The sequence below is a fragment of the Ruditapes philippinarum genome, unplaced genomic scaffold, assembly GCF_026571515.1.
Source record: "Ruditapes philippinarum isolate M1 unplaced genomic scaffold, ASM2657151v2 ctg6883_1_1_1_1, whole genome shotgun sequence".
Taxonomy (NCBI): domain Eukaryota; kingdom Metazoa; phylum Mollusca; class Bivalvia; order Venerida; family Veneridae; genus Ruditapes; species Ruditapes philippinarum.
The window spans coordinates 1,023-20,879 of record NW_026854136.1 but is presented as its reverse complement, the minus strand read 5'-3'; the positions used below and the strand labels follow the sequence as shown (position 1 = coordinate 20,879).

At 33.0% G+C, this 19,857-nt stretch overlaps 1 protein-coding gene across 2 annotated transcripts; it reads right to left on the bottom strand.

The window, feature by feature from the left end:
• Nucleotides 1-14,246: 14,246 nt before the first annotated feature.
• On the bottom strand, nt 14,247-17,955 carry LOC132739076 (A-kinase anchor protein 9-like). Of its 2 annotated transcripts, none has more exons than XM_060726727.1 (3): nt 17,643-17,947; nt 15,399-15,770; nt 14,247-14,629 (listed from the first exon to the last, which is right to left on the bottom strand). In XM_060726727.1, the coding sequence occupies exons 1-3, from the start codon at nt 17,689-17,691 to the stop codon at nt 14,481-14,483; spliced, it is 570 nt and encodes a 189-aa protein (XP_060582710.1). In that variant the 5' UTR covers nt 17,692-17,947; the 3' UTR covers nt 14,247-14,480. The 2 variants fall into 2 exon arrangements, with proteins under 2 accessions (XP_060582710.1, XP_060582711.1); XM_060726728.1 differs by lacking the exon at nt 14,247-14,629 and adding an exon at nt 14,680-14,988 and having other exon boundaries at nt 17,643-17,955.
• Between the last annotated feature and the right edge of the window lie 1,902 nt (nt 17,956-19,857).

The window sequence follows — 19,857 nt, the reverse complement described above, 5'->3', positions numbered from 1 at the left end:
ATGGGTTTACAGAAAATGATGAAAATACTTGAAATTACCCAAAATTGCGTTTTTCCATGTTTAAACATGGCCTGTCATATAAATTTGAAGAAAAATTGTTGTTTTGTAGATTTTTTGATTTTTTTTCATTAACCCATTACTTCATGAGCATTTTGTGAAAAATGGCTGTTTTCATTGAAAAGTATCCCGTTACAAGTTCAAATTGCTATAATACGAAAAAAAAACTGCTTCAACACTATTCAAACTTGGCACAAATGTTGACTGGACCATTGCCCTTGAAAAAACATGCTCAGGCTTAAATTTTCTGTTACCATGGCAATGAGGGGACATCTCAAAATTGCCAAAAATCACTATTTTGCGTTGATTTTTTCCATCAAAATTGATTTCAAAGTGCTGCAACTTCTCAATGGATTGAGAAAGAGTCAAATGCTTTTCAGCGTTGGTTACACGTTACCTTATGATCAATCTGGGGTCATTTATTATGGAATGCCGGTAGGGACATGCCACTTTGCTTATTTGCCAACTACTTAATTGCTTATTTGCTAATTGCTGATTTGCCAATTTGCTTATTTGCTGATTTGCCAATTTGCTTATTTGCTAATTGCTTATTTGCTTATATATATAAATTTTTATGCTATTGTCAGGCGACACGTCCGACTCGCGAAGTTCTTGTTTGATATAAAATAACAAGTCTTTGTAGACTTTATTTCAAGCTCATGAACCTATATCATGTTATTATGTTTATAAAGTTTTGTTAATTATAACTTGTGACAATTATGATCAATCCATCATTACCTAGAATATAGGTAGAAAGACAGATGGATACATTTTAATCAATTTCGAAAAAAATAAATTCAGTTTCAGAAAGTAGTTGTTTTTTTAATTATCTTGTGTTTCAGTTTTAGCTCCACTATTCAGAGAATAGGGATGCTATTCTACCCACCAATGCATTGGGTTTCTTGGTAACTTGTTTTTCTGTCATATCTCTGTTACTTTTGCTGATTCATGTATCTTACTGCAACTTTGCATAAACTTTGCGTTACAAGCATGCATACAAAGTACATGTACATGAAGAAGCTGTGCCCGTTATATACTGAATGTCAAGGTCACCAATGTATTGTACTGAGAAGCCTTTGTTTTTCTGTCATATCTCTGTTACTTTTGCTTATATCTAACTGTAACTTCACATAAGCATTAAATAGGCAGCATGAATACACAATATTCAAAAAGGCTTTGTCCATTAATTATACCCTAGGTCATGATCATGGTCATGGTCACCTGATAGCATGTAAAAGTACAACATGAAGAAATGGAAAAGTGTGACCAAATTTCAAAAACATTGAACCAAAGCAAAATGTTGATGCACAAACAGACATAAGTGATCTCAAAATCTTACAGAGCTAAAAACGCAGCCTATTGCTTAAGTGCAAAGACAAACACCCGTGTTAAGCATGTACCAAATGTATCATTTGTGATACTATGTGTTCGTACCACTAAAATGAGGCCCTCTGCGACAAATCTGCTGAGAATAACGACATTTTATATGCCATAAAATAAGAAATAGTTTTGTTTTCAAGTTCTTTTATTTTCAATCTTTACCCAATAATTTTCACTTATATATGACTAATCAAGTGTTTATTATGCCATCAATCTCTGACTTAAGCTGCACAAACAGATCTATAGCTGCAACACATTATAAGGCATGCTCAAGCACAGATGCTGGCGGGTCAGATCCTGCCCCTAACGTGATACGCGTCTGTAAACACTATATCAAAATTATTTTAATATTTATTAAATACGAATTGGACATTTGTTACAACGATAAAACCATTAAGTACTTTATTGAGACTTAATTGGTGGTATATGGTATTTTTTCATACCGGTATATGTAAAAATTGCTTGAAAACCAGTTTTAACGATGTCCAATTCGTGTTTAAATATTAAAATATTTTAAAATGAGTGTTTACAGGGGCACGTATCACGTTGGGGTACGGGATCAGACCCTCAAGCGTCTGTGTTCTCAAGGACATGTCAGCCATCAGTTGTAGACATATATCTGCGTAGGCATCACTGCAACTAAATTCATTGATCAACAGTAATCTTGGAAAAACACTGAATTTACAAGAATACTGTTGGTAAAAGTTAACAGATCTGACTCAACTGGTTGTCTGTAGTCAGATTTTCCATATATTTCCGGCACAGTGTAAAGTATTTCTATTGCAAAAAAAGCAAATTAGCAATTGGCAAATAAGCAAATACGTAATCCAGCGGTTAACAAATAAGCAAATTAGCAATTCAGCAATTGGCAAATAAGCAAATTTGTCGTTAAGACTATCAGCCATTGGCAAATAAGCAAATCGGCAATTAGCAAATAAGCAATTCAGCAATTGGCAAATAAGCAAATTGGCATGTCCCTACCGGCATTCCATAATTTATAGCCTCTCACAAGTCCAAAATTTTCTTGGCGATGAGGGGGACTCCGCCCAATTCAAACCCCCCCCCCCAAACAGAAGATTTCAGGCAAGAACGGGCACTGAGTAAAACCAACCGACGTTCAGTAAGCTAGCTGAATAGCTTCCTAACTTAAAACAATCCAAAGTCCTTGTCAGGATGCAAACCAACTCGCGGTGGGGGCTAGTGGTTCGAAGTCAACGCTTTTATTCACTCGATCAAGGCCGCCGTTCGGTACGAAAGTGGATGCATCTAGTACTTTAATCTGTTCAGTCTGTGAGCCCCCAGTTACAAAATGGTTTTCCAAAATTTTTTTCAAAATATGTTTTTGGGTTTACGGACCGCTTTATTTATTTTATGAGTCAATATCAAGATGCAGTGCTTTTGTTGTATACTACATATACATTCAGACAGACTGAAAACTGGTTAATACAGTTATATTTTAATTTTGCTAGCTCTAAAAATATGACTGACAACAGAAACATTTTAATCGTTTGTTTTTGTTTCGCTATAGTTTACTTCAATCACTGTGTGTTTCAAAATATTTTAAAGATATATTCATCGTCTGTTTAGTTAACAGAATAATTTTTGACGTGTTTGACCTTTGACCTTATCAAATATCATACTTTTTGTAATATAAGCTTGTAGTTTAACGCATTCCTTTGCCCTGCAATGTAAGCTTTGTTTGCAAAGCATTGAAAGTTATTTTTAAATGATTCATGAAAATAATTCAAATACCATGACCTTTGCCCTTCAATAATGACATTTTAATTGCCATTCAGCCTTTAAACCATCAGATTTTTTGTAAGACGACATAATAATAATAGTACTGTGTAATTTGATATTTATCAAGGTAATCTCTTTACAAGAGCATGTAAAAGAACAAGTTTACGGTTTGAAAAATCATAAAACCATCTATTGTTAATATTCACTGCCAAGTGGTCATTATTTATCAGTATTTAACCAAAATTCCGGACAACAAAAATGTGAATATTTTACACTCTGTAAGTGTAGCTGTAGTTGAGAAAAATGCAAAAAGTTTAAATTTCAGTTAAATTATAAAATGTGAAACTTGGCAGAAAAATACGAAAATCTGAACATTTCAAGGGGAGATAACTTTTGATTTTTGTTCAGTCAAATTTGAAAATAGACCATATCTTTTAGTTTGTATTGTAATTATCTTTCCAGTGATATATAACACGTGTTACTCTGATTTATTTCAAAATTTTGACTTGTTATTCATCACTTGTGTTAAACTATTGCCGGTTTAAGGCTGAATTTTTCCTTTGCGGGTCTGTACTACCTCTCGCAACCTTCTGTGACAGACGTCGGAACTTCCTTTAAATACACATCTGTAACTAAATAATAATAATAAAAGAAAACAAATAATAAAATATTATAACGGATATTATATGAGAACAATGAAGTAGAAGTTGCTATAATATTGTTTTTAAAGGCGCTTGAAAAAGTTAAGTATATTGATTGTGTCATTTGCGTTTTTCACCGTTTCTTGTTGAGATGCTATTATTTGTGTAATATTATCAACAGATCACCACCAAAATCAACATGTTATATAGTGTTATATAATTTTTGCCATTTCGTGTCTTCATCTGTCAAAAGTCGAATGCAGAGACACGAAGACGCGATAATATGCTCATTTATCGTATCCTCATCTACGACTTTTGAGGGCACCGACACGAAGACACGATAAATTTAGCCAAAATAACAACATGCATTTTCAAATCTTCGTATCGCTGCCCTGCATTTTCGTTCTGTCTTGTATTCGCCTCAAAAGCGAAGATCAAAGACACGATACTATTACAGTAGAACACCTGGTGTTTTTGCCTGTCAAAATATATGTTTCGCCTAAAATGTATCGTGCCTTCGTATCTGAATTTTAGCCTAAAATGTATCGTGTCTTCGTATCCGATTTTTAGCCTAAAATGTATCGTGACTTTGTGTTCGACTTTTAGCGTGGTAAGAGCTACTAAAGATGAAAAAGGAAACTGAAAACGAGGCTAGGATCGACATAAAACAATATGGATTTGATGGTGATTGAAGTTAAAAAATTAAAACGGGCTGGATGGAGATGGATACAGATTTGCCCATGTGACCAGCTTAGGCAAGGATTAGTCAGCACATCCGTGAAGGCTGATCATGGTCTGCCCTGGTCCCTATTTAGGCTGTACAAATTTTTAAACCTCTCGATACAGTATAGTATTTATTGCTAAAGATTATGCTGACTAGAGATGTCGCACGAGTGACAGAGTCTCGTCTTTAGAAAACAAGACACAAAATTTTATGTAGGTATATTGATTTCGATTTTTGAATGTAAATATTTAAGCTAAAGTTAAGAAAATTCTTCAAGAAACTAAGAGAGCCAAACTAATGTTGTGCTTTCACTTTAGGCAGTAGAGCAGCAGCATGCATTATGCAAAACATTTCTAAATATGAACATTTATGCTTATATTGAAAAACATTCAAAAGGAAATCGATTTATGGATTAGGCACATAATTGTCTGATATTTGACTTTCAATATTACTTTGATCCGGCATAGCAGTAGCATAAATTCTGAACATTGCCTTGTTAAAGTAAACATATGAGCTTTGTTTTTAAAAAGGAAACCGATGCAATGGGTAAGAGAATTGTAGTACGAACACAAGTTGCCTGAAAATTGAAGATCAAGTGTGACCTTGACCTTAAGTTACCATATGGGTGTTATGGGAACTTCTGTTCACCTTATGATTGTTTATAGCACAAACGGGCACCTTAGTAGAACCATCGACTTGTCGTAAGCTAGCTGGACAGTTTCCAAATTCCCGTTTTAGATTCGAACCAACAACGGTGAGGGGATCGAAGTCAACGACCTTCATTACGCGGCCACGGACATCCCAAATATTCATGTAGATACATATGTATAAGTAAATCTAATGAACATTTCAAAAGTACTTAATTTCTTAAACAAGAATGTCACCTACGATGAAGAGACTGACAAAGCAAGACAGAAGACGAAAATTAAGAATAATCCCCATGTATTGTCAAAACTTAATAGACAATCCCCGAGGATTGTAGAAATTAAGACAAATACCGGTGTATTGTAAAAATTAAGTCAAATTCCCGTGAATCTTATATTTCATTTATTTATTTATTCTTTATTATAGTCTCATCTATACACATATATACATATAAAACATTTAAAACATTGAATTTGTATATAGCCATTCTCGAAAGAATTACAAGAGACTTGTTATAGCTGATACTAAGAGGGATAACTCCACAGTCCATATTATAGAAATGTATAATAAAGTAGATTTACCTCCCTTACTTACGTATATCCACATTCTCAACATTTACATCTTATAAATCAATTGCAATAGGACGACATAATTGCACATTGTCATTATTTAAAAGTTATTTGAGACATTTAATTACAAAATTATAATAGACTTTTTACATTCTAAAAGTTTGATAACCTCTACTGACCTTGTCTTAAAAACTGCCATAAGAAATTATACTGTAAAATACTAAATTTTGTAAAAAAAGCACTATCACGCAATATAAAAAATGGTTTTACAAAATCATTTATCATTCATGGTTAGTCCATGGATGAACTGTTCAACTGATTATCAAAACATAGGGATAAAACAACTTATTTATGTAATTTAAAATATAATTATATCGTATTCTATATTAAAATTTCTATGTGTTTAAAATTATATTAACTGTTCACATCAGGCAGGAGGCGAGATACAGACATTACATCACATTCTTGTTTATGAATTAAGAAATGTTCTAAAGACTAACACTTACTTAGAAATAGAAATAGAATTGTCAGTGAAACGAACATACTTAAACTGTCAGTATCTGTATGTATACCCCATCTCCTACATAGAATGAGATAATATAACTTTGCTTTACACCATTTACGCTACTAAAACTGATAATAAAAAGGATATATGACTAATCCTGAAATATAGTCTGTAAACTATTTATATAAATGATTGTTTCTGGCTTTTAAAATCAAAAAGCATCGTATGAACATCCATCAAAGCAGTATATCTTTCGAAATATTTTTTTTTATATTGTAAAAACTAAATTTACCAAAAACCACCTTAATACAATATATTTAGTTACGCAAGCAAATCTTTTTTTCGTTACTTGGTAAATTTGAATATTGCATTAATAGCATGATGTAAATGATTCAGCAGCGAGTACAGGGAATGTCCCCATTTTAATGCAGCATACCTCCAGATTCATGCTAGTTTTTATGAAAAATTTTGAAAATGTATTTAAACGTAAAATAATGCGAAATGAACAAAGAAGGTAATTTATACCTTACAAAGGTACTCCATGCAAAATACCAAAAAAAAGAGGTCAAAATATACAAAAGAAGCGCTTACTGCGTTAGTAACGCGGTAGATATAATAATTATAGTGATAAATACTGCAAAATTAGTCATCAATCGCATATAACTTGTAAATTATTACTTAAATTTCGAATCTTTTTTTACTTTTCTTCAAATCTTTGTATATTTTTCCCAAGTTTGAATGTCATAAACATTTCTGGCTCATCTTGAGACATGCGACTCTAAACAAGCAAATCATATTTCAGGACTTGTTTTGCAAATGTGTATATTTCACACTGATGATGGAAGCATTTAATGAAATTAAATCTGTTTAACACGGCCTACTAACTTCTTGAAATTAATAACATGACAATTATGATAATCTTGTTTAACTTTAACTTGTCCGTATTGTATGACAAATTAATGTTATTCAAATACATATGAGCCGTGTCACGACAAAACCAACATAATGGGTTTGCGACCAGCATGGATCTAGACCAGCCTGCGCTTCCGCGCAGTCTGATCAGGGTCTAGCTGTTCGCTTACCAACTCTATTACAAGTAGAGAAACTGATAGCGAACAGCATGGATCCTGATCAGACTGCGCGGATGCGCAGGCTGGTCTGGATCCCTGCTGGTCGCACACGCACTATGTTGGTTTTGTTGTGACACGGCTCATATAATGCATCCGAAACTAATGTAAAAAAAATTACTGCGTAACATATAATTTAAAGATTTAAACCACCTAATACATTTAGAAGCGTTTTTTCTTCTAATTTGATAAAGGACAAGTAAAGGGTTACCCAAAGCAAAGATGTTTGCCGTAGTGCTACATTTTTCATTAAGACCATATTTGCAATTTGAGAATTAGAAATGCAGAATGAAGCTAAAAGTTTTAAAACATACCTTAATGCATTGTCCATTTTGTTACCTCCATTTAAACCATTCTAATGGTTTGAAATGGAATGGTATTTTTCACCTTTTTTACAAACCTTACGTCATATAATGATGTCATTGAATGACATCATAATTTGAAATTACAAGCCTAGATGACATATTTCCTTCCCCCTACTACTCCAAATAAAGATAACAAGTAGAGTACTTTTCATGAAACTTGAAACTTGAAAACTTGATTTAACGCCTATTTCTACATATAGAATACATATTCAATGGCGTTGTACAGCTATATACCTTATATGTGCTACTCCCAGTGCTACCATACACAATACTCCCAGCAGTGCGACGGTCACAGTGATTGGGTCAATCCCCACCAAACATGTAACAATCTACACCCCTGCACCCCTGCAACATGATAAACACATGGGCTAGACTTTGTTATATTATTATACATTGAAAATAATAAAAAAAACACTAGAAAATATACAAACATGCACAAAACAATTAGGAACAGACAATGCCTTCAGCGTCACTTAAAAAGTGCAAAAAAGTCCTTGAAGTAAAATTTCAGTTGTCTTTTTGAAAATTTCAACAGATTCACATTTTCTCATATTAATAGGTAGTTTTCATTCCACAAATTTTGGTCCTATCGTGCTAAAAGCTCTGTCAGAAAAAGTCCTCTTCTTATTAAAAGGAACAACATAACAACCAACTGAGGATTCAGATGATCTTAAGGTTCGTTTTGACACTTGATGAGACAAAAGCTCTATTAAATATGATGGTGCGTTTCCTACCGAACAGTTATACATGTATGTCAGTATCTTGAAACTGATTCGTGCTTTAATCGGAAGCCAGTGCAGATCGAATAATGCCTGTTTAGAACTATCATACTTGGAACGACCTAACACCAGTTTGGCACACATATTTTGAATACGTTGAAGTTTGGCTAATTCATTTTGAGATATGCCGTATAGAATGATGTTGCAATAATCTAAATGGGGTATTACTAAAGATAAAACAAGTGTTTCAGCGGCTTCCTTTGTCAAATACTTTCGAATGCTCTTAGTTTAGTTTAAACAATATTTTATTAATAATCCACACATTTACATAATAAATTACATAAAATAAAATTTACGGATTGAGTAGGAATGCTCTTGATCTTGAAATAGTTTAACATAGCAGTTCTACACTTTCTTTTAATGTGATCTTTGAAATTTAGAGACTCATCCAAAAAAGCACCAAGATACCGTATACAATGTTGTGATTCAATAACATTACCACATATATTGATTTCTTTGGTGTTACACTTATTCAGCTGTGGACGACTTCCGAAAAGAATAAACTCTGTCTTTGAATTGTTCATTTTTAACTTGTTGCTGTTCATCCACTCATTTATATGCACTGCACAGTCCTGGAGGTCCCGAATTGCGCTTGCTTCTGCGGTAGGTGATGGTTTTAAAACGTTTATTCGCAAACGTGGTCGTCGGCAAATCCGTGCACGGAAATGGAGGGAGGTACAATGTCAAAGATAGTTCCTGCGTACGTCAAGTAGAGCCAAGGGCCCAAACAGCTTCCCTGGGGGACACTACAGTCAAGTTCCCGTTCTGATGACACATTCGCAGTTAACACTCACTCGACAGCTACGCGGCCTCAAATATGAATCTATCCATTCCAGCGCAGATCAAAGACGCCATATTGACTTTCAAGAACATTTAAACAGTATGTTATGGTCAACAGTATCAAAAGCAGCACTTAAAATCTAGAGCTATCAGTGCAGTGAACCTCTTGATGCTCCATTGCATCAAGAATGTCGTTTACGAGTCTAAGAAGGGCTGACTCACAGGAGTGAAACTGACGATAGGCCGACTGATTCGTTGGAAGGAGATCGTTTTTGTTTACATGTTTGTTTAGTCGATGAAGGGCGGCTTTTTCAATCAATTTGGACAAGAATGACAAGTTGCTGACGGGTCGATAGTTGGCAAATGTGAGTTCAAGACCAGATTTTTTCAACAGAGGCCTGACTATTGCCTTTTTCCATTTAGCTGGAAAAACACCTTGCGTCAGAGAAAGATTCACAAGCTGGGTAATCATAGGCAAAAGTTCATTGAGAAATGATTTCAATACTTTGGTGGGCAGAATGTCAAGCTCACAAGATTTAGTTTGTAACTGACTTAAGGAACATAAAGACGACTTACGTCACTTCCGGGTAAAGTTAAAGTCATAGTCTGTTCTGTTCTGGTCAGCAGGCGATAGATCACGTCAAACTTCAGTTTCCGGCAAGGGACTTCGGCTTGTATTTTGATTGGGCGACTCGTTAACAAACTGTACACAAGTGCTTTGTTAAAAGCTCCACCCTGTTAGCTCAATTGATAAAGCGTTGAACTGTGAATCGGGCGACTCGGGATCGATTCCCGGACGGTGCATGTCACTTTCGTTGTGATTAAAGAAATACTTTGTACGGTCATTCGCACTGTACTTATGCTCCGGCATGTACAGAAGTTCCTTTCAAAAGTGAAGGCAACTAGTACTGGTAAACTGCTCTACAGCCTGTCTAGGAACGATGCGGTGGTTGAACCGTGCTCTGGTAAATTCAAGGTGAACTAATGCCTAAACTATTAAAATCACCACCGAGTTTTGTGAACATTGACGATGCCTTTTATCTGAAATAAAGGAATTTTCAAAAACTTGTTCATACAAATGTGAGCTCGATAAAAAAGTATAAAAGTTTTTCCCTCTTTTTCACTCCATGTGTTCCTGTCCGTTCTGTCCTTTATTTATCACGACTGTCTTGTTATGCTTTTTTATTATTGTTATAAATGAACGTTGTTATGTTTTGTTTTTTGTTGTTGTTTTTTTCTGTTAAGACATATTTTGTTGTTAAATATCACTTTATATTTATGTTATGTTACTGATTATATCATAATAAAAATACCATATAAAGTATTTGCTTTCTTTTGATTTTAGAATAATATGTTAAGTGATATAAACTCGTATATACTCGTATGTCAAAGGTAGTAGAAAATCTATTTATAAAATGATACCATTGAACTATGGTGATGTAACATTAACACGTATTGCTCTCATGCCATTAACTATAACTTGATCACCATAGTGATATGCTGAGCGTCTTTTTTTTTGTGCCCCTACTTTGGGGGAGGGGAGGGGGGTTAATATTTTCCCTGGCGTCCGTCAGTCCGTCGTCCGTTCTCATTTTGTGTCGCATGTAGCTCAAAAAGTATTTGACCTAGAGTGATGAAACTTTACATGATAGTTGCTCAGCATGTGTTGTTGTGCACCTTGGTATTTTTGTGTGGATTTATACAGTATTTGTAGAGTAATAGCCCTTGTCTAAGTAAAAATTTGCAATTTTCAACTTGTGTCGCATGTAACTAAAAAAGTGTTTGGCCTAGAGTCATGAAACTTTACAGGAATATTGATTAGCGTGTGCAATTGTGCACCTGGGTTTCACGTGTGGATTTATTCTGTTTTGTCAGAGTTATAGCCCTTGACTTGGTTTTTTTGTGTGGATTTATTTAGTATTTGTAGAGTTATTGGTCTTGACTAAGTAAAATTTTGAAATTTTCAAATTGTGTCGCACGCAGCTCAAAAAGTATTTGACCTATGGTCATGAAACTTTACAAGAATGTTGATCAGCATGTGTAGTTGTGCACCTGGTTATTTTCGTGTGGATTTATTTAGTATTTGTAGATTTATTGCCCTTGACTAAGTAAAAATTTGCAATTTTCAACTTGGGTCACACTTGCTCCAAACAGTATTTGACATAGCGTCATGAAACTTCAGAATGTGAAGTTGAGCACCTGGGGTTTCGCTTGTGAATTTATTCTGTTTTGTCAGAGTTATTGCCCTTGTCTTATTGGAAATTTGCAATTTTCAACTTGTGTCGGACGTAGCTCAATAAGAATTTGACATAGAGTCATGAAACTTGGTCAGCATGTGTAGTTGTGCACCTTGGGTTTCGCTTGTAGATTTATCCAGTATTTGAAGAGTTATAGCCCTTGACTTAGTAAAAACCGTCCCATAATGTTGTAATATTTGATCTTCGAGTGCTTGAGTTAGAATCAACCAACTTTACAAGAATAATGATCAACATCACTGTGAAGTTATGCACCTGCAATTTTGCATGTGGATTTTTTTCAGTTTTGTTAGAGTTATTGCCCTTGACTTAGTATAAATTTGCAATTTTCAACTTGTTCATGCATAGCTCAAAAAGTATTTGACCTGTAGGCTTGAAAGTTTACAAGAATGTTGGTCAGCATGTGTACTTATGCACCTTGGGGCTTGCTTGTGGATTTATTCAGTATTTGTAAAGATTTTTTAGTTTTCAACTTGTGGCAGGTATATCCAAAACAAATTGACCTAGAGTCAAAAGATTGACAAGACAGCGGAGTGTGGGGGCACCCGTGTCATATGGACACATTTCTAGTTAATTATGTGTTTTATTATTATTATCTCAGATGCAGTGATAGCATACATTTGGCATTTTACAATGATAGCATACATATGGCATTTTACAATGACAGCATATATATGGCATTTTACAATGACAGCATATATATGGCATTTTACAATGATAGCATATATATGGCATTTTACAATGATAGCATATATATGGCATTTTACAATGACAGCATATATATGGCATTTTACAATGATAGCATACATATGGCATTTTACAATGACAGCATATATATGGCATTTTACAATGACAGCATATATATGGCATTTTACAATGACAGCATATATATGGCATTTTACAATGATAGCATATATATGGCATTTTACAATGATAGCATATATATGGCATTTTACAATGATAGCATACATATGGCATTTTACAATGATAGCATATATATGCAGTTAATATTAGGAGTTAAATTATTTTAAAATAGAACGATACAATCGACAATGTCACACAATATTTGAGACGTTCATTATCATACTTTATTTCATGCTTTCGAGAGTTTTATTGTAATATATCAGATGATTATATTCCGATAAACCACTAGTGAAATTTATAAAATATAACTTTCACTGTAGCCGGACTATATTTGAATGCGGATGAAAAGAAAATCATAACTAAATGGAAAAACAGGCAGAAATAAATGCCGTCATACGTAAATTTTGTTTCTTTAGGAAAAGAAAGTCGATGTCATCATACATCATGTTAAAAAATGTAACAAAATTAGAGAAATTTAACAGAACTATATTTCAAAATTGATGACGTGACGTCATGATGTGATGACGTCACAAAGGAGAATGCGCGACGTTACGCGGCAAAATCAGTAATAAGATACTTGAAATCATTTAAAAAGCATGAAATAAAAAGAAAATTTATTTGTTTTACATATAAGATTGAAATATATTTCATTCGTGAACACCAGCTATTATATTTTCACTCGTGGCTTCGCCACTCGTGAAAATATTGCATCTTGTATTCACTCAGTGAAATTATATTTAAATCTTACATGCAAAACAAACAAATATCCTCTATATAAATCAAAACTTGTGCATTGTTATGATAAGATATCAAGATAATTATCATTATCTAACAGCAGTATAGATTTCATCTTCTAGAATATATTTTTTTATTATAAACAATACCAAATATTAATCTTATTACATCAGCAGTCAGCATTACTGTTAATGGTAATACTGCCGATAAAAGATAAGACATTTTCAATTTTGCCGTGATGGGTTTCTTTTAAGGGATATATTCTGTTTTTCTCTATTGTATTGGGGAAAATGCAATTTTGAATAGTCATGAACTATGTTGTTGTTTTCGTCGTCGATTTTTACGTTGTCGTTGCTTTTCTTTCTTTTTTGTACGAGGGTTGATCAATATATTCATGGACGCTGATAATAACTTAATAATTGATCAAGACATTATAAAGAATTTTCGCTATTTCGGAGAAGAATTTGATACTATTATGAATGTATTGTGATTTTTTTTTTTAAATCTCATTTTGTTGATAATATGTATCTCCATAGCAACCCTATGCCGTCCGAACACCGCAGCTTAAAAAAAGTTATGTTTTGAGGTTCTTATTTACAGTTATACGATAATAAGGCACAAAGCTCTCGCCCCAAAGAGTATGGCCTCCGGATTTCCGCCTGGCATGGTCGTTTTTGTGGGGTTTTATGCAAAGCGTTTAAGTTTCCGTAAAACCTTTTGAAACTATGTTCTATAAACATACAAATGAACACTAAGCAATGGTTTTACAACTTCATTGAGTGAACAAAGTAAATGTTAGAGAGATTAAATGTTACTATTTTGCACATTTATTTTGTGAAGAACTATTTTCTTATTTGATAGGTGAATAGTGAACATCATAATAATAATTGAGCGGCGTCACGACAAAACCAACATAATGGGTTTGCGACCAGCATGGGTCCAGACCAGCCTGAGCATCCGCGCAGTCTGATCAGGATCCATGCTGTTCGCTGATCAGACTGCGTACATGCGCAGGCTGGTCTGGATCCATGCTGGTCGCAAACCCATTATGTTGGTTTTGTCATGGCGAGGCTCAGATTATTATACTGAAAATCATTTAATATAAGATATTAACCTCAGATAACATATGATATCATACTTTTATAGCAGTATTTGAAAGTTAAGATATTCATTGTTTGTTCATATAATATGACTAAATAGACCATGGTCTCAAAAGATATAAACACAATAACTGTATATAAAATCATTCAAATATTTTAACAACAAATAATGAAACAAAACTGTAAGTCACTATCGTTACGAGAATATAAACCATCATTTCCGGTTTTTTATCTTGAATTCCTTAATATACTTTTCACATTTCTTTCGTTGATACGCCGCCTTTGCTTCGTCAAGTTCTTTGTGTGCAGCTTTTTTGTCCGCTGTTGCCGTTTCCAACTGCTTTTCGAGGTCTTTAATGTTATCTTTAACGAGATAGGTAGCACCGTGTTTAATCATAAAACTTTTTTCTGCATATAACACAACAATTTTATATAATTTCCAACCAGCTTTTCAATATAAAGTAATCAGAAATAATGATGATAATAAAAAAAAACACCTTTAAATACAATCATTTTTGTCAACGATATTGTGTTGCACATGATGTATAAGTAAAAATGGTCGAGTATCTCAATTTTATGTTCAAGGCATAATTGCCATTCACTAATACACAATCATTTCTTTAACTTCTGCAATTCTTCTTTATATGTTTTAGTTTGGCGCCTCTTATCTAGCGCTTCTTCTTTTGCTTCGTTTATCTTATTTGTGAGATCAGTTGCAAGATCTGGAAATTTACAGACTCTTTTAGTAGAAAAAACTTGTATACATACAATGTCAGGCACATGAAAGGTTTTAAAGTGTTTTTCGAAAATATGGAAATTCTATGAATTAACAACTTTGGTTTAACTCTATGAATGTGATCTATTCAACTAAATGACAATACCAAGTCATGTTAATATTTAGGTTTATGCAAGAGCATGGTGTTTTATGAGACATAATCATAAAGCTGAAGCTTGATTTATCAGAAAAAAACATTTATTAAAATAATATAAATATACTAGTATCTTAAACATAAATTTGTTAATATTTACAGTATAAACAATGCATATTTTTTCTAGATACTATTTACATTTTTTGGCAGATAGAGGGTAGCCAATATGGCCGTTTAATTATAACTAAAATTAACTAGTTTACCATCCTTTTTATCTTTCTTTTCTCCTTTCCTTCTTTCAGCTGTAAGTTCATCTTCCTTGCGTTGCAGGTTCTTTTGAGATATATCCAACTCTACCCGCAATTTCTGCAGTTCACTTTCCAATTTTTTTATCTTCGATTCTTTTTCTCTCTTAGTCGCCAAATTGTTAGCCGCAATAATCCTTATTTGTTCCCTAACTTGTCGCAGCTCAAATTCTTTACTTTCAATCTCTGCTTCCTTTTCTTCTATGTCCTGTATTAACTTGTCCCTATCATAGGTCAGAACGTCAAACCTTTTGTTTAGATTTTCAAGAGCTGGCAGCAGCATTTCGTACACCGCTTTTGCCGTGCGAGCTGTATCGTCTTCCGTACAGTCTTCAAAGATAAAAAAAATCAAAATAAACTTAAGGTCTATAAAGCCACAAAAATAAATGATATTATTTCTCCAAAGCTTTTTCATTTCTGGTGTTCTATTACAGATCTAAAAAGATGTTTTCAAAAGCCAAAAGGTTAAAGCATCATTGGCTCTTAATACATTGTGGTTATTATAACAGTAATAGTGTTTTGATAAGTTTTAAGTAATATCGGTGGGGAATAAATACTGAATTTATACTAATTACTCACCATAGGATTTTGGTAGTTTCTATGATGAAAAAACAACAACAAACAAACCCCCCCCCCAAAAAAAAACCACAAAAAACTTGAGGCTTACAGCTGACAAACCTATTTAATAAAATGTATTTGTTACTGAAATTAATTTTGTTTAATGGTACATTAATTGTAGGAACGATAAGCAGCTGTCCCCGGTAGTCGTGAAAAGTTTTTATCTTTAATGTCCCAATAGCCGTGAATAGTTTTTATCTTAAATGTCGTGATCTAGGCACTAGAGTCAAAGAGTGCATCCTTATTGATACAATATTTGTGTCATAGAATACTTAGACAGAAAGACTTTAAAGCTATTAAACCAAATGCGTAAATCATATCTTTTAATCAAACTTACTATATAATAGGTAAAAGTGAGTAAACTGTTCACAATAGAAATAAAACTTTGAATCAATTGATCAAAATGTGACAAAAACTGACACCGATTAATCTCGAAATTTCTACCCTTTACGCCTAAAAACTAATAAAGTGAGAAATCTGCATGTTAAGGTAAGTAATAGGTATAATGTGTGGAAATTGAATGTCTGAAGCTAGGTCAATACTTAACAACATATTTTACTCACTAGAACAATTTTTAAGTTTTCATTAGTATAAACACAAGTCTGGAGGCGTGCTGCTTTAATCAATAGATAAAATCTTATGTATTTAAAGGATAACATTAACATACTTAGCATACCATTTTATCTAATGTATTTCATTTTTGCGCTGACAAAGTGATTTATAGAAATTATATCACACAGTAGGAGACTAGTGAAATATAGAATTTGTTTCCCGTCCTGTACATTGAAGCAAGCTAAGGTTTAATGGTCGTAACAGAAATAGAACATTCATTTTAATTATAATAATTTTAACTTGGAAACAATTATGTGATCTAAAAGTGTCCGAAAGTATCACAAGGAAAATACATTGTTACCTCCGCATTATTAATTTGTTTGTTTGTTTACTTGATTTATTTGATTTCTTTATTTATTTGTTTATTTATTTATTTATTTATTTATTTATTTATTGAGAAAAAAATTGCTTATCTGAGCAAATTTCTTACCAAGATAAATAAATACTAGTATCTCTTTCGTGTCCCGCTCTTAAAGATTATAAAAAGAAAGTAGTATATGCAATTATTGTTCGAACCAAACACTATAACGTACCTATTTTCTTTAACGCTAAGGGTCCTCTTCATTTTATTTTGTAAGGAGATTTTTCAATGGTTGTGTGTATCACAGTCTTTGACCTATGCAATCACCGTAATCATCAAATTCTAAATCGTTGTTTGAGTATTAAGTATGGAAAGATATGACTCCGACTTTTTTTACGTAACTTTATATTAACTACTTACTTATACAGTTATTTTCAACCATTTTGATTTGGTTTATGTAAAATGAAAAACCTTTAAATCATTACCATTTTTAATAGCAAAAGGGAAAAAAGTACATGAAAATGTATTAAATGTACTTAGTAAAAGCGTACATAAAATGGCTTACACAAACTATTCAAAAAGTTAATGTCAGTCCATCAAATCTAAAAATATTGGGTCAAAAAGAACTTAATAAAAGTTCATGTACAATCATTTCAATATGACTATCTTACCGTCACTTCCGCTAGCTCCATACCCACTTCCGGCGGCTCCATGCGCCATTTTCCTGTGCTAAAATTAAAGATCCTGTCTTATTCTATCTGTTTAAAAGAAATACAAATAAAACAAGAAGAATTAAAATGAGGAGTGTTAAAAAAGTAGATGTTATCAAAGTGATAAACGTTACTTAAATGTTGATTTTGTTGCGCTTAAACGCTTAAAGTAGTTTAAAGTCGGCGGTATTTTCCATATACATATACTAAATGCCAATGAGCAAGTTAAACACATCCATTTCGTTCTTTTTTCATTTTAAAAATACATACATCTTGAAATGTCTCTTCTAGTCTAGTTATCAAATAACTGGTCGTATATAAACGTTTATTAGTAAAATGGATATTTAGAATTACGGAACCCTAGTTTAAATCAAATATCTTCTGTTTAGCCGACCTTTTATCAGCCATTTGCTCTTATCGGCTAATATGCTACGCAATAGACCTCTTACATTATAAGGCGACATATTGGAACTACTTTAGTTACTTGAGTCCGCCATTTTCTTTGTGTATATTATGGTGTCAGTTGTAAAATTTCAAAATTTAGCCATTGTTTATTTTTTCTGTTAAAAGGACTCTAATAAATTGAAAAAAAAGTATACGAGAAGAGCCGATGTTTTACGATTTCCTCATCGGTTGCCTAACTACCATGTTGTAATCACATGACCTTCAGCAAAGCGTAGAGTATGACGTAGATCTATAATATGACGTAAAAAGTGCTCCAAGTATGGTCGAATAGAATGATTTTGGTCTTAATACAGTGGGCATCTACCTCAAAGATATCGTCTTTTAATCAACTTTAGTACAAAAATTTATATTTTCATTTAGCAAATTTTAGCGTATGAAACTTCGACTTCTTTCGGAATGAATAACGGCAGAATGACGTCATCGATGAAGACGCCATTTGAAAGAATGTGACACATATTACGCGATGGGAGTGTAAGATGACATCTCAAACATAGAAAATTCAGTAAAAGTGAAAGCAATCGTAAAATTCTGCTTTAAACCAAGTATTTAAGATCAATTGAATTGGGTAGATGATCCTTCAAACAGCTACAAACAAAAATCAATTGAAAGGTAAAGTAAGGATCAGTATGGATATATTAATCATGACTGTGTGTTTAAAATATATCTTGAATCACATTAGGTGTTTATAATTTAAGTACTTAAGATACACTAGGAAGCGAAATTGATAAATATGACAATATAGCGCTGTTAATGAACAAGAGTATATAAGTATATAATACTGATAAACGAGAACCGTTTTTACCTATATATATGACATATTTGTAAACGCTACTCAGTATAAATTACGCTATTTCAAACTATGATGTTGAGTTTTTTTTGTTTTTTTTTTTTTTGGGGGGGGGAGGGGATCAATATGTGGTAGGTAGCTTGCATTTATTATCGAGACGAAAAGATTTTTTGGATTTGACGTGGTTGGCGGTCTCAAGGCTCGATCCCCATCTGATTATTTCATATCAGAATTTAAGCCCAGGTCTTATATCTATATACGCTAAAACATACTTTTTAGAGAACATTTGAAAAATACATGTTTACATTAACTTTACCCTGCCATGCAAATGATATCATCAATTCACAACGCATATGAAATTTTGCTGAAAGTGTTTGTTGCCCTTGTCCTTTTTCCATTATCCTAACTCAATGCATCATTATTTTGGCATGTTTGGTAAAGATATGAAATAACAATGTGCTATAGTTGATGTAAGAACTTATGCACGAATAACTTGAAAAAATACAAAAGAAAAATTAAAAGGTTATGTATTGCTGGAATTTGATATATTTTTTCTTAATAATATTATAATACAGATATAACCAAAGAAAAAACAAGTTCAATTTATCGCACTCTCATTTGAAGTGACGCACTGGTACTGTCGACAATACTCGGGATAACATACCCTGGTATTACTGGGTATTTTATTATTGAACAATCAAGTTGCTTTAATGCTTTATAAACACTTGTCTACAGGTTATATAATGATGTTCTAAATTGAACAAATAAAGCTATATATTGTGTAGAAAAGATTCTTTAAAATTTAATTCACCGTTTATAAATGATCGTTTGCTCTAAAATATGAAAGCAAAACACTCAGCTAGCGGCTTTGATAATACAGCCTGTTAACTTTTAGTAACTACACAAGGTCAAAGAGCGGAAAAG

Excerpts from the sequence above, each read along its gene's own strand:
- LOC132739076 (XM_060726727.1), bottom strand. The coding sequence starts at position 17,691 with ATGGCGCATGGAGCCGCCGGAAGTGGGTATGGAGCTAGCGGAAGTGAC. Across the intron at positions 15,771-17,642 it reads TGGAGCTAGCGGAAGTGACG|ACTGTACGGAAGACGATACA; the intron begins GTAAGATAGTCA and ends TTATCTTTGAAG. Across the intron at positions 14,630-15,398 it reads AAAGAAAGATAAAAAGGATG|ATAACATTAAAGACCTCGAA; the intron begins GTAAACTAGTTA and ends ATCTCGTTAAAG.